Source organism: Pygocentrus nattereri, chromosome 21, assembly GCF_015220715.1.
Source record: "Pygocentrus nattereri isolate fPygNat1 chromosome 21, fPygNat1.pri, whole genome shotgun sequence".
Taxonomy (NCBI): domain Eukaryota; kingdom Metazoa; phylum Chordata; class Actinopteri; order Characiformes; family Serrasalmidae; genus Pygocentrus; species Pygocentrus nattereri.
Window position 1 is genome coordinate 13540124 of NC_051231.1, and position 16182 is coordinate 13556305.

General features: G+C 40.9%; 2 protein-coding genes across 5 annotated transcripts in view; both read right to left on the minus strand.

The window, feature by feature from the left end:
• LOC108424615 (proto-oncogene tyrosine-protein kinase Src) overlaps positions 1–4499 on the minus strand; it is a 45614-nt gene extending 41115 nt beyond the window's left edge. The window contains exon 1 of one of the 4 annotated variants that reach the window (XM_037532178.1): positions 4145–4499. The gene's annotated coding sequence lies outside the window, so the exon portion shown is untranslated. The remainder of the gene's footprint in view (positions 1–4144) is intronic. The other 3 variants (XM_037532176.1, XM_017692749.2, XM_017692748.2) reach the window with 3 other exon arrangements.
• A 4362-nt stretch (positions 4500–8861) lies between these two features.
• Positions 8862–16117, minus strand: LOC108424618 (G-protein coupled receptor 182-like). The gene is made up of 2 exons (XM_017692752.2): positions 15987–16117; positions 8862–11089 (listed from the first exon to the last, which is right to left on the minus strand). The coding sequence occupies exon 2, from the start codon at positions 11087–11089 to the stop codon at positions 10022–10024; it is 1068 nt and encodes a 355-aa protein (XP_017548241.1). The 5' UTR covers positions 15987–16117; the 3' UTR covers positions 8862–10021.
• Between the last annotated feature and the right edge of the window lie 65 nt (positions 16118–16182).

Below are 16182 nucleotides of genomic sequence, written 5' to 3' on the forward strand. Positions count from 1 at the left end.
AGCCAAAGGAGATCAGACTGAAAGAATAACAAAATACTGGACCAAACGTCACAGCTCAGCACTACAGTCGTTAATTTTCACAGTCATAACAATGGGAACTGGCCGTGTGGGTTCGAGGCAAATAAAGATAAATAAAAGGAAGCAGTAAGTGAGTCACTGAGACATCATGGGACTCATGAAAACAAAAAAATTCATTCATCATTAATGTGCTCTTGCATGTCTGGAGGGCAGCTCTGAGTACGGCTTGTGTATTTGTTAGTTAACTCTAGCTTGTTTAACATGTTTTTAATCAGGTTTCTTGGAATGCTCACTTTTTTGTTTTCAGATACAGTATCTGAAATCTTTAATTGATTACAATGTTGATTTGTTTATGCAGAAATATAAACTTCTTAGTATTGTAATGATGGTAAATGTCACTCATAGTTGGATAGAACTGTTTTCATTTTTTCCACAGTGGATGATTTGTCTTCCCTGTGCCCCACCCTTAAATCTAGCCCTACGCACTCATAAATATAGTTTAAGTTATCATTATTAAAACAAATGGTTCTATTTAGAACAATGAGTTCTATGTCGAACCATCCCATGCTTAAATGGTTCTTTGCCTGGTGAAAAGGTTCTTCAGATTGATGGAGCATGTGCTGTATATGGTTCTATAGGACCGAAAAAAAGAAAAACCCTTTTTGGTGCTATAGAACCATACCCAACACATTGCCCATTCATCTGAAGAACCTTTTCACCAGGCAAAGAACCGTTTAATGATTAAGTAGTATTTCTTAATCATCAAGTAGTATTAAGGAGTATTTCACACCAAACCACTTTGAATTCCTTTATATCTTATCGACTGAATTACGTGGCAATTTTCGCAAAGCAGGTGGAATTCCCCTTTAAGGCAACCCTATGCAGTAATACTCTAATACCAGTATGGACACATTTTACCATGCAAAGAACCATTTAATGGTTTACTAAAGAACCGTTGAAGAACCATCTTTAAGCATGTAGTTTCCGGTTATAGTTAAAACTGCAGTACAAATCTAATGATAATCATCCCATTTAAAATGTATTAAAATCAAATAACTATACGTTTAGGAGCTTTTTACACAAAGTCACAGTGGAAGTGAACAGCTACACTGCAAGAGTGTCTGAATATTATACAGTCTCAATAATAAAAGGTGCTGGGACTAATTTCATATTAAATTGTCCCTGATTTCTTCTTTTATAAAGACATATAAGCGGTTCAGTAAAAAGCCGATCAAGGTTATACTTGTTGTGAAATGCCCTTTATGTTTCACTGCATTCTAACAATGCTGAATATGGTGATCATTCTGATATTGTGATGGGAAATGTTTATGCTGCTCCCTCCCCATCAGGAACCAGTCCTCAGTAGTGATGGTATAAAAGCGATGCTGATGTCACCATGCGCCCAGTCTACTATCTTTAGTCCTTCAGAGGAAGTTCTGGCATTCACAGATAGACTCCATGGAGAGACAAGTTGTTTGAAATGTGCACAGACACAATTGCTCGCCTCTGGCTGAAAACAAAGGCTTAAAACAAATGAAACGTTCAGGGTTACAGAACTGAACGAAGGACAAAGTCACAAACACACAATGAACGTCCCAAAACTGCAAATGCCTTAAAGTGGAATTCCACCAGTTTCAAAGTTATTGCATAGTTCAGTGTTTGAGATCTAAACAGAGCGATTCAGAGTGGTTTGGTCTGAAATGGTTCAAATCAGTGGTGGTGATAGGAACCACAGGTCACCATGATTACAACACAAATATAGACATTTTATTTACTATCCAAAACCACCATTGCCTCCAAACACCTTACATGTACCTCTCAGTCATGAATACTTAGATATTTTTTACCCGAAACCTTCTCAAAACTATCATAAAATGATACTATTTATAACCATTTCATGCAAACACTTGGTGGACGTCTGGTTCCTATCACCACCACTGTGAGCAATTCTGACTACGAAAGATCCTCTAGTACAGAGCATTTCACACCAAACTGCTCTGAATGACTTCATTTACATGTTCAAGATTGAATTATCCAGCAATTATGAGAATTTGGTGGAATTCCCCTTTAAGGCAACCATACGCAGGACATAGTGTCCATACTGAAATACGATGATACTGCTTTTCAATTTTCGTGATATTATTCACATTATATTTGAGAGATGAGCATTATATCCACAACAGCTAAGCGGTTTTTAGTTGTTTTGGTTTCATCTATTTTGCGTGCTTTACTCACAATATTGTGAAAGGAACAAAACAAGTCACTCAAAAATGTCATGCTAGAAAGACATTCTTTTAGCACAGGGTAGCGGCACTCAGGAAACGTACGACTTATTTAATGCCAAATAAACCCTAACAGTGCCGTGCATATCAAACATGAAACACGTTTTGATGATCTAATGAAACGGAATGCAAAAAAACTGACTGTACTCCCTTCTGTTAGTTGTACCAAGTGAACTATATTTCACAACACACCGCTAGAGCAGGGCAATATGACCATATTTAACATCCATCCATTTTCTAAGCCGCTTCTCCGTCAGGGTCGCGGGGGGTGCTGGAGCCTATCCCAGCAGTCTTCGGGCAAAAGGCAGGATACACCCTGGACAGGTCGCCAGTCCATCGCAGGGCAGACAGACAGACACAGACAGTCACTCACTCACACACTCACAATTCAGCATCTCCAATTGGCCTGACTGCATGTCTTTGGACTGTGGGAGGAAACCGGAGAACCCGGAAACCCACACAGATACGGGGAGAACATGCAAACTCCACACAGAGAGGAACCCGGTCACCCGGCCGGGGAATCGAACCCAGGCCCTCCTTGCTGTGAGGCGACAGCGCTACCCATCACGCCACCATGCTGCCACCATATTTAACATTACTGTGATAAATGACTTTACAATATGCTTTTCTGAGCATATCATGGATACCGTCAGTGCTTAAAAATCACTTTCCATCTCCATGTCTGATTAAAAAGAGAGCAGAATTAGTGCTTTTTACCTGGTATTAGTGCAGCACAGTGTGTGAAATCATTCTGATTAGTATTTTAAAATGCGGCACTACTTTGTCTCTTGTAGCTTATCTGATGTCAGAAAAAAATAAAGATCGTTACACAACATGCATCATAAAAAAAATCCCCAAAGTATCACAATATTACACTTTGTGATACTGCCCACCTCTGCTAACTGCACAGTTACAAAAACGTCATTTACATTGTGAAGACTCAAAAAATTCTCAAGACAATTGCTAAATATTAATATTTAATGCACTGAAATAGCTCAGTTTGGTACAAAAGTTGCTGAATTCTGAGTTTGTTTAGAATAACCTTCCATAACCGATACAGTGAACTTCTTTTTAGACAGTTTCTCTCCCACAGATGTTATTGGATCAGTAAGAAAACATAAAAGCCTGTCGTATCATATAATACATGAATTTTGATACAATTTTTCTTTCGAAAAATCATGTTTTCCGTTAAAGGGCCAGCAAAAAGTGACATCTTAAACATGGAGAAGATTTTCACTCCTACTTTTTTTCACGGGGTTATATGTGGGATATCGTAGTCTCGCGGTATATTCAGAAAATATCGCGATGTTGAATCTGAGCAGTGTCGTCCAGCACTGCATAGAGTACAGCTGACCATCACAGCGCTCAGCTACAAAGAGGGGTAAACAAACGAGTATCCAGGCTCCAGAAGTCGTCTAGTATGTCCAGCTACTCATCTTGCTTTGTAGGATTTACCCAGAAAGAGCAGAGAGGCAGATGTCTGAAACCTTTCGTGTGATTCATGAGGGCCACGTTTGACGGCGTGCAAAGAAATGGAGAAACCGTGTTTAGGTTTGGAAACGACAAAAATGGATATCAGTGATTATTTTCAGTCTCCTCGCCTCTATTACGATATAAACACGTTTCCCATGTGCAGTGGTGACAACGCAACGTTAGACGAAGCCAAATGCATCTTCTTGTTCGAAGTCGCCGTTCCACCTTAAATGGCGCAGCAATTCCATTCTCAGCCTCAGGCGCCAGAATGGAATTGCTGCGCCATTTAAGGTGGAACGGCGAATTCGGACAAGAAGACTGTTTCAGCCTGTGATAGCTGTGATGGGAAATGCTAGTGCGCTCTCACTCACCGTAACGGCGTCAACGACTCAATAATCAGCCCAAAGCAGCCGGTAAAATCTCCACGAGGTTAAAAACAGCGATAAGTCCCATTCACCGAATCCGAGCCGTGTTGTTGTAGGAGGTCATGACGGGGAATGCCGTGGGGAGCGGAGGGCACAGCTCAGATTGCGGCTGCAGAATCCGCACGGAATCCGAAGAAGAGACTTCCATGCGCGTCTTTACGCACAGCGACAGCGGCCGGAGGAGGACGGAGAGCCGGCGACCGGACCGAACTGAGCTGCTAGGCACAAAAACACGCTCACCGCACCGCAACCAGACCGATATGGTGAAGGGGCTTTCGGCCGAAAACACGAACGCTCTGCATTGCTGACGAAACGAGCAGGCACGAGTGTGATAGGAGGGGAACTGCGCTTTCGCCGTAAGCGGAGAGCGCTGTGAATGGGACTGAGCGCAGCGTCTAGCGGTGAGCGCCTTCCATTCCCGAGCGATGGTGCCTACGCCCTACACCCTATCCCCTAGATGCCCCGCCCTCAGTGAGTTCCCCTTCATCCGTCAATGGGCCTTAAAGGGCTGAACGATTTGGGAAAATATCTAATCGCGATTTTTCTGCTTTATGGAGCCATGCTGGTGACTTATCGTATATTAAAAATAAAGTGTTGCCATGCTGTACTAATGCATGGGAACAAGATCCTAATGAGTGGCTATGACTTATTAAGGCATGGGAATGAGGCAATTAAGTCATGGCAATGTCTTAGTTAGGCATGGGAATGAGATCATGCCTTATTAAGCTGTGTTAAAGGCTTAATTATCTCATTCAGATGCTTTACTAAGTCATGGCCATGCATTAGGACCTTGTTCCCACACCTTATTAAGTTGTAGCTATGCATTATTTTTAGTTATATAGAATGTCAACAGCAGGGCTCTGTACTAACTGATTTTAATTGGGATTCTTTTCTGTAAAGTCCAGGCCTGTTATTTTGGCCAAAAATACTACAGCATCCATTTTTCTGGCTTGAGACTCGAACACTGAACTTGTCAGACTGCCAGTTAGTTGTGGTTGTGTTGTCACAGCATATAGATGTTTGGTTGCTTCTGACTGGTCAAACTCATCTACAGACAGTTTACAAACTCTGATATTAGGTTAATGTTTCCCAGTTAAGACAAAGTTGTCAATAATTGTAATTTTGATATAAACACGATTAAGCTTTCAGCCCTAGCCTCATTCACCAACTGCTCTTAAGAAGAAATTACTTCTTAAAACCCACTTGCAGTTTGGAAAAAATCCTGCTTAGGACCTTCAAAATGCCAGCGCTGGCCTTGCCTGCATGGCTGTATGTAAAGCTTAGACCTTCTGGTTAATCTAACCTTAATGTCTTGTGAATGTGTTCAAAAGTAGCTTAGGCTAACAGCCACCCCCCACCACCCTCTTCTGTCCCTTTTAGTGAGGCTGTAATTGATCTGCCTTGATCGGGTGCCCACTGCTTGTCCACCTTCTGGACCTGTCTCACCACCATGGACCACCTGCTTTACAACGCTGGGCAAACCTCACTTGCATTAACTGGCCCTCCTGATGATGCAGCCGCATTTTTGTAATCCTAGACGTTGCTTCTCCTGCTTTTGCCCTTTTCTGTATCTTATACTGTTGGTCAAACTTCATTGTCCACTGTTATTGTTGCTATCCAGTGTTGATCGGAGGAGGATGGCTTCCCATTTTTGAATCTTGGCTCCTCCTAATGTTTCTTCCTCTTGCTCTTAGGGAGTTTTTCCTTGTCACTTTTGCCGTTGGTGACACTCATGGGGACTCAGACAGGGTTTTTCTGTAAAGCTGCTTCGTGACGATGTCTGCTGTACAAAGCGCTGTATAAGTAAACTCTGACTTGACTTGAGAAGCACAAAGTGCTAAACCAGCTTCTAAGGCTGAACTTTGGAGGTGTGTCTACAGATTTATGTGAGAAACTGAAAGTCTCCTAAAAAGAATGGAAGCTGTAATAAAGGTAAAGAGTGACACACTGAACATTCAAACAGCTGATATTAGATTTAGTTTACTTAGTTGTTGTTCTGTTAAATATGTTTTCTGTTTTTTTTTCTTGGTGTTGAAAAATGAATAACCTGAACTTTAAATTTATAATAACTTATTTTTGGAAGTTAAAATATTGAAGGGTCTGACTTTCACACATTACTGTATGTGTTGTAAAAAAAAACAATATTGTAACCTTCATTTTTTTCCCCAAATGTATTTGAAGATTATTTACATTGATGATCACTGATTTCATTGATCAACAGTTCATCCCCCAGGGCCATTCAAATTCTAATGAAACATTTAAAGAATAGTTTGCAATCTAAACTAAACAAAATTGTCAAAATTTGTGAGAAAATGACATGACATTTCTTTCTTTCCCCAAACCCCTACATCAACCCCTTTACTGTGTGTCTGTACTTTTTAATATCCACACAGTCATAACATTGAGATGATTCAAAGGAAATGACATTATTTGAGTTGATAAAGCACATTGCCACGTCAATCTTGTTGCTTTAAAGGGCCCATACCCTACATTTTTGTGTAGTCCCCCCTATAACACTTGTGTAGCTTTATGTACCAAAATCAGTCATAATAACAACCCTAATTCCAATGAAGTTGGGACGTTGTGTAAAACATAAATAAAAACAGACGATGAATTGCAAATCCTTTTCCACCTATATTCAATTGAATACACTACAAAGACAAGATATTTAATGTTCAAACGGATAAACTTTGTTTTTTACAAATATTCACTCATTTTGAATTTGATGCCTGCAACACGTTCCAAAGAAGTTGGGACAGGGGCGTGTTTACCACTGTGTTACATCACCTTTCCTTTTAACAACACTCAATAAGCGTTTGGGGACTGAGGACACTAATTGTTGAAGCTTTGTAGGTGGAATTCTTTCCCATTCTTGCTTGATGTACAACTTCAGTTGCTCAACAGTCTGGGGTCTCCGTTGTCGTATTTTTTCGCTTCACAATGCACCACACATTTTCAATGGTAGACAGGTCTGGACTGCAGGCAGGCGAGTCTAGTACCCGCACTCTTTTACTACGAAGCCACGCTGTTGTAACAGGTGCAGAATGTGGCTTGGCATTGTCTTGCTGAAATAAGCAGGACGTCCCTGAAAAAGACTTTGCTTGGATGGCAGCATATGTTGCTCCAAAACCTGTATGTACCTTTCAGCATTAATGGTGCCTTCACAGATGTGCAAGTTACCCATGCCATGGGCACTAACACACCCCCATACCATCAGAGATGCTGGCTTTTGAACTTTGCGCTGATAATAATCCGGACAGTCCTTTTTCTCTTTGGCCCGGAGGACAGGACGTCCATGATTTCCAAAACCAATTTGAAATGTGGACTCGTCAGACCACAGGACACTTTTCCACTTTGCATCAGTCCATCTCAGATGAGCTCGGGCCTAGACTAGCCGGCGGTGTTTCTGGGTGTTGTTGACATATGGCTTTCACTTTGCATGGCAGAGCTTTAACTTGCACTTGTAGATGGAGCAACGAACTGTGTTCACTGACAGTGGTTTTCTGAAGTGTTCCTGAGCCCATGTGGTAATATCCGTTACAGAATGATATCGGTTTTTAATGCAGTGCCACCTGAGGGATCGAAGGTCACGGGCATTTAATGTTGGTTTTCTGTCTTGCCGCTTACTTGCAGAGATTTCTCCAGATTCTCTGAATCTTTTGATGATATTATGGACTGTAGATGATGAAATCCCAAGATTCCTTGCAATTGCATGTTGAGAAACATTGTTCTTAAACTGTTGGACTATTTGCTCACACAGTTGTTCACAAAGTGGTGAACCTCACCACATCTTTGCTTGTGAATGTTTGAGTCTTTGAGTGAATATTTGCAAAAAACAATAAAGTTTATCCGTTTGAACAATAAATATCTTGTCTTTGTAGTGTATTCAACTGAATATAGGTGGAAAAGGATTTGCAAATCATCGTATTCTGTTTTTATTAATGTTTTACACAACGTTAATACGGGTTGGACTGTAATGGAAAACATATTGTGGGTACATATTCAAAATACAGAAATGAAGTATACACTCACCGGCCACTTTTCAGTTGCTTGTTAAAACAAATAGCTAATCAGCCAATCACATGGCCACAACTCAATGCATTTAGGCATGTAGACGTGGTCAAGACAACTTGCTGAAGTGCAGGCTGAGCATCAGAATGGGGAAGAAAGGTGATTTAAGTGACTTTGAACGTGGCGTGGTTGTTGGTGCCAGACGGGCTGGTCTGAGTATTTCAGAAACTGCTGATCTACTGGGATTTTCACGCACAACCATCTCTAGGGTTACAGAGAATGGTCTGAAAAAGAGAAAATATCCAGTGAGCGGCAGCTGTGTGGACAAAAATGCCTTGTTGATGTGAGAGGTCAGAGGAGAATGGGCAGACTGATTTGAGATGATAGAAAGGCAACAGTAACTCAAATAACCAACCAAAATCTCTGAGGAATGTTTCCAACACCTTGTTGAAAGTACGCCACGAAGAATTAAGGCAGTTCTGAAGGCAAAAGGGGGCCCAACCTTTTGCTAGCAAGGTGTACCTAATATAGTGGCCGGTGAGTGTATGTATTTAGTTTAAGATACATTTTGCAAATTCAGAAAACAGTTACTTTTTACATTTTGTAGAAGAATACTTTTAGAATTGTCACTAAATAATAAAAAATTACCATCTTTAGAAGAAACATTACAAACACTTGTTTATTCATATTTTAAAATCAGCACACAGCGACTCCAAAAAGAACTCGAAAAGCGTCTTCTTTACAAAGGCTAAGTTTCTGCTAAAGCCTGAGTAGACTGATAAACCAAACTGAACTCTTCTGAGGGATAATGGATAATGGAAATCAACAGTTTCCTCAACATTGGATATGTTCACCAGCGATAAGTGCAGTATCAGTATCAGTCTACTGGACTTATTACAGCTACCCACTTTATAGTCAAATTTGTTATCAAGATGGAGAGTTGTTTGCTTCATAGAGCCAAAATAATGTTGAGTATAATGTTGAGATTTTTTCATTTAATGTATTGACAGAAGAATTACATGAAGAAAACTAACCTACACTAACTGCCAACCAGTAACAGAGAGGAACAGTGTGAATTTAATGAAAATTACTCCAGTTTTTCCCATCTGTTCTACTGAGATGTATTCCAAATGTATTCTGAATATGTTATTTTTTATGTACTGTAATGGAATACATTACTGAATACATCGAGAACAATGTTTTCAGTGTTCCGCCATCACTACTTTTTATGTATTTTGCCCAACATTGAACATAAACTATATTACCAAAACTATTAACTCATTCACTCAGGTTCATAAGTGTGTAAAGGCAGATGAGCAGATACTTTTGGAAATATAGTGTATGTAAATAAGCTCTGCATTCAAAAAACAGTCCTTATAACTCCAGCCTGAAAAGGCAGATATACATAAATGCATTGGATATATTGTGACACCACAGAGAATCAATGCAAAGCTAGCTATTTTTACACTTGTGTTTTCATATTCAGTCATGCACAAAAGTCTGGACGGCCTTGGTCAAATGAATTAAGCGAGTGTGTCTTCCCTGTAGAGGATGTGTTCACTTATTTTCACTTAGAAAAAGTTTATTTGACTAAGTGTGCAGAAACCTTTACATATGACTCTATTAACTGTATGGACTTAGAAGTTTTGAAACATTAACAGTGTTTGTCCTACTATATCAAACTCTTATGTAAAAATAGTTTTCCAGGATATGGACCCTTTAATCTAGAAGGAGTCATTTAAAACTGTGCAGACTACTCTGTGGATAGCACGATCAGCATTCACTACCATTGCTACTGGTCACTGATTCCCTTTAGGATCCACCCGACTGGCTGGTGCTGTTTTCTTCCACATTACTTGCCTTCACCGTTGACTCCCCTTGGATGGGACTGTTCCCATGTTTACCTGTTCCTTGCACAGAAGCGACATCTTGTGGCAAATGGCGCATGACAAGGTTGACGAGTTTGCAGCGGAAGCTCCTGCTTAAGAAGCTGTAGAGAACAGGGTTGGCCAAACAGTGAAGCATAGCAGTCGCCCTGACCACCGCATAGGCAAAGAAAAGATGCTCGAGCATATTGCAGTCAAATAAGCTGGGCTTCAGAGTGTCCACCATCATGAGCATCATTATCACATGGTAAGGCAGCCAGCACACCATGAACACGAGCGAGTACACATGCAGCAGCCAAACGTCGCTTGCGTTACGGGCCTGTACTTCAGGGCATGCCCGCACTGCACGAGCCGCTAGCACGTTGAAGGTAGCTACAATAGCTGCTGGCCCTACAAACTGTATAAAAGACTGGATGATAATGATGGTGGTGAACCATGCCGTGAAGGCATACATTGGCATCAAATAACAGCCCGGTTCCTGCAAGTGGAGAATGCGCACATGGGCCGTCTCTAGTGATGCTAAAAACAATGCTAAGATCCAGAGGCCCGCGCAGATCATGTTCCTCTTGCGCCTCTCTGGCATACCTGGGCCTTGGACCTTGGGTGCTGAGCCTCGTATCACTGCCAGGTAGCGTTCTACAGACATGTAGGCCAGGAAGAAGCAGCTAGCATAGATGCTAAGCACGATGACCAGGTTGGAGAAGCGGCAGAGGAAGTCTCCCCACAGCCAGACGTGGTCCAGGACCACCTCGAGCATGTAGATGGGCAGCATGAGCATTATCATGGTGTCGGCCAGGCCCATGTTGAGCAGGCAGAAGAGAACGGTGTTGCGTGAATGTCGGCGGTGCCAGTTCACCCACACCACTGTCATGTTCATCACTAGGCCCACCAAGAACATCATCAGGTGGAGGAGGAAGAGGCCGATGCGCCGGGAGTTGTAGTCCACCTCGACGGTGCACAGGTAGAAGTCCGTCTCATTGTCTTGATAGTCCATCTATTCAGAGAGAAAGGGAACATTTGCAAGTGCTCAAAATGACAAAGGAATAGGTCAAGCAAACATGCTAACATGGCTAACAATGATTGACATACCTCTCACCCTGATAGACAAAACAGCATAGACCAGCATGGCTGATCACCAGCAAAACCAGCAGGTCGCTGTTGTCGGAACAAAACCTTGTATCTCCAAAAATGGTAACTTTACAGAAGAAGCAAAAAACATGCTTTACTTTTAATGTAAGTCAGTGGAACCAGACGTATTTCCAAGTAATTTTGGATCATTTTGTTTACTCCATTCATCATGAAATTTACACACAATGTAAGGGACAATAGTTATTTAACATTGTCAAAAACTGAAAAACATTGTGTTCCAACAACAGCGTTGTGTTTTGGATCTTAGTATGCTGGACAACCACCATGACCATAATGGGTGACCAGCTAGCATGCTAGTCTGTGTTGTTTTTTTCAACAGTGCAGTCAGTGCACTCAGTGCACCACAAGTCATATAGGGAGATTCACTCAAAACAGGCCCTGAATATTCTGGTGTAACTCATGTTAGGATGAAGCAATCTGAACCAAATAAAAGTGCTACATACCTTGATGTATGTGTAATTAAGTGCATCACATGTGATGCTGGAAATGATCTCCGTTTTCTGCCAGACACATGAAGGCGTACAAGGGCATGCATTTAACAGAGGTTAAATGTCACAATGGCTGTCCAACGCCTTCCTCATCGCTCCAACATATTCTGACTTGTTCGAAGCTCCGTATACCAAGGAGCACATTGCAAGTTGTTTGTTTTGTCCAGGTTGATTCATCCTAGAGAGAGTTATTACAGGATATTCGGGGCCTCTTTTGAGTGAATCTCCCTGTAGTAGATGATACGGCTTGGAATTTACACAAAGAAAGGCAGTCAGTATTTTAGATTAACTGAAAAATGCTATTGGTGTGTTATCTCAGCTAATGTTACTAGCCTTGTTTGTCGTCTCCTCTTCACAAAATTGAATAAATTATGTTGAATGCTTTATTTAATTAAATTTATATATGTGTAAAATTGGCCTGGGACATAAACTGTATGCTACATGATGCTACGTGGCACAATGTGTCTGGTGTGCTGGTACCTTCAAATTAAGAGATGGTGGAAAGGTGTTACTGAGGAACATATAAGGTGCCTTCCAATAGCCCTGCCAAGTGTATTGCACTGGGTATTCAGACTTATTAAGGGTGATTCCACACCACAGGGAGTGAAAAAGTTATGCAGGAAGGGAACTTAAAGGGCGCAGGGAGAACGGTTTATGACTTCACATGAAACTGCAGGAAAGTTTACCCATCAGTCATTACATGTCTTTCGAAGATGTGTGTTCAGTGTTGATGCTTCAGGACCTTCTGAATGTGGGTATGTATTAACTGCAATTCCCCCAACGAACATCCAGTGTTCAAGTGCATAGGGACTGTAGCAGTACATCTTACTGGAAAGGAATGTGGCTATAATGCTTGATGTACTCTATCTGGAGGTCGAGCCGGTTTTATTGCATTCCTAAAAGCTGAAAAAGTTTTGGATTAAACTCTGTGGAAGACCAAACCCACGGCTTATCATCCAAACTACTATCTATAATAGCATATCTAATAATATACATACTTAAAATCATGGTTCTCCAAAGGTTCTAGAAGAATATATATAGAACCTTTTTAAAAACGGCTCTATATAGCACCAAAAGGGTTATTTTATTACCAGCTTGACATTGTAACAACAGAAAAACACTTTTTAGTGATGTATAGAACCATCTACAGCACGTGCTTCATCAATCTGAAGAACGCTTAATGCAAAGAACCTGCCATTCATGCAAAGCATTCTTTAAATGTTCATGTCTCTATATAGAACCACTTTCTTTACTAAAGAACCCTTGAAGAACCTTTTTAAGAGTGTAACAGACAGAATTATATGGGTTCTAGGGTAAGATAAACTTTATCGGGGCTGCTGTATTTGCTAAAAGGCACATCTAATGATAAATAACAATACAGAACAATGTCAAGATCAGTTAGCTAACTGGCTAGCTTTTCTTAGCTGAGCTGCTGACAGCTAGACTTCACAACGCTTATATTTCTGATTAAAATATTCATATAAACTATTGACGCACTCATACACATGCCATTCCTTGCATTGTTTCATTAAAGTTTGCTGGACGTTCACATGTAAAAGAAAACAAATCCTCCTTAGAATCTATCTGACTAGCCTACAATGTTAGCTTTAGCATTAGCTTGTCTGAAGGAGTAGGTTTCCATTTCTAAAACCCCTTGTTGGACATAAAATCTGCTGCTTTAATATCAAGTGGCTAAACTATTTCCCTGGTTTAATTAATACACATACAGTTTCCAAAAAACATTTTTGGTCACTTTAAATTGGCCTACATGCCCATTTTGTTGATTCTCAAACATGCTCTACATTGAGCATTTTGCAATGCCAGTTATAAATGTCTAGTTGGATAAAATATCCGAACATCATGTCTCAAATGTTCTGCTTTGTGTCTTTCAAAACTTTCCTTTGTGATGCTAGCAGTACAGGTGTTAGTAGAAATGTTTGGTTAAGTAATCAGGTTTCTGAAATGAAAACTGGGGACATTTCCAGTGGTCAATATATTATTAAAATATCCAATGTTTTCATCTATGAAACAAAAAGGGGGGCAATTGCAGTTGAGCTCATTTATTTTGACTATGGTAATTCTTGCACTGTTATAAACTATGGTGAAGGTCGACTGGGGCAGTGATGGGCTGGAGGTTAGGGAACTGGCCCTGTACTTGGAAGGTTGCCGGTTTGATCCCCAGCCGGTTTGATCCCCCAGTGACAGTCCACGACATCCTTGACCAAGACACCTAACCCCCAATTGCTCCCTGGGTGCCATGGGTAGGGCTGCCCACTGCTCTGGGCAAGTGTGCTCACTGCCCCCTAGTGTGTGTATATGGTGTTTCACTTCATGGATGGGTTAAATGTGGAGGTGAAATTTCCCTGTTTGTGGGATTAAAAAGTATCACTTAAAAGAGCTATGAAGCAGGGATCCTGTTACCACAGAAGATTCAGTGGCTGTATGAACCCATAATTCACATTTATATCAAATATTTTGGCAGAAAAAGACACCATTGGCTGCAGAAGAAAAGCCCCCATGACTGTAGCCCAATAGACAGATGTTAAACACACTCCTGGGCAGCTCCAGTTCTGGACAGACAGAGACGGCTGCTGTCAACATATGTCATAAATGGAGGATGAAAAAGTGACATAGTTTAAAAATGCACTATTTGTAGATGGTATGGTGGCCACATTCAGGTAGACTGTTTGCCTGTATCAATCAGAGCCCACCAATCACCCAGTAGTACAATTCAAGTCCCATAACTCCACCACTGCTTTAACCCCTGGGTCACCTTGTGTCTTGAAAAGACATTTGTGGTGATGTTGTGAACTCAAGTTTTATGCAGCAGTGTTCTGTAAAACTAGGCTTGCAAGTGGCAGAAGTAGTTAGTAGATAGCAGCAGCAGCCCTCTCCACTGGCCACATCAAGAATGACGTGAGCCGCCTGTCTGCTCTGCTGCAGGTCTTTCTTAGAGCTTTCTAGTGTGTTTTGAATTCACAATTAACAACAGGGACTACAGCTTTAGCTGTTGACAGGCTACCAAAAACAGGCGCTGTCCCCAGAAAACAGGGGTGCCTGGTCATCCTATGTTATGGATGCGACCAGATAGCCTGAGCTGAAAGTTTGACAGACATAGCAACAGTAACTAGGGGAGGCTGGATTTTCTCTGAATTTTGTGAACAGTCATTTAGCATGAGATTATTTGTATAACTGGCAGCTATTTTCATTCATTGATTATTCTTTGATTTTTGATGAATGGATATCTGAGAAGAAATATGTCTATATGTCCAAAAGAATCTGGGCAGCCCTAAATTGAGGTCACCCATTGCTGACAATGTCCATGGTTGTAGCTTGTTCAGTCTCTATAGAAAAGCTCTGGATCAGATGCACATGAACCTAAGTTCACCATGCCCAATGCCAAGCATGGGCCAGAGGGGTATAAAGCCCCCCAGGGTTGTGGAAATGCATTCTCTGGAGTGTTGGAGCTCCATCCAATACCTTTTGGATGGGTTTCTGATCCAGAACCAGGGTTTATTATATTATATTATATATTTTAAAAAATCAAATACGTTCATCAATGCAAAATATTGTTATTCTCACTTTCTGTTTAATCTCAGGGGCTTCACAAGGCAGCAGTCTGTCTCTGTTAAGAACTGATCATCCAGCATCAGTACCTGACCTCACTAATCCTCAATGAAATCCTCACAACAAAGTTCCAACATCTAGTGTAAAGCCTTCGAGAATCGTAGAGGCTGTTACTGCAGCACAAACTCAATACTAATACCCTTCATTTCAGAAGATATGCTGGAATATGTCCAGGAATATTAGGCTTAAAATGTATTTTTTAATCCAATCAAAGCAGAAAGGTAATGCAAAGTGTTACATGCCAAATAATCCCCAAAGAAAATTTATTATTTTCTGATTTTATGCTTTTTTTTATCATCATCAACATTCTATATGAAACTCCACTGGTTCACTCTGGTCCAAATCTGGTGGCTTTGGAGAATAAATAAAATGGCTTGATTTGTATTGTAGCCACGGTGACCCCTGGTTCCTATCACCACCACTGTAAAGAAATCTGAACCATTTCACACCAAACCACTCTGAATCACTCTGTTTACGTCCCAATGACTGAATCAATAAGTCTTACAAAAGAGGGCAAACCAAACAAAAACATCAAAGAATACTCCAGTGCGACCGGCTACGCACTACTTAAATAATAAAACACTACTGAGCTTATTATCACTTGAATATTAAAGCTGCTGCACTTACCTGCAGGCTAAAATATGAACAGGTTTAAGGGAAAGCTGGGTGACTCTCACTGGTGCTGGTAGGAATGAGAAGCACACAAAAAAATCACTCATTTATCTGACTAAACAAGTTCTGCCTTGACTAAATGTTGAGCTTCCTGAAAGTAGGGGAAAAAACGATTTTGTTCCCCTCAGCAGGATTATGAAGTGATTTATGA

What these genes read in the sequence shown, in the direction of transcription:
- LOC108424618 (XM_017692752.2), bottom strand. Translation starts at nt 11,089, where the DNA reads ATGGACTATCAAGACAATGAGACGGACTTCTACCTGTGCACCGTCGAG.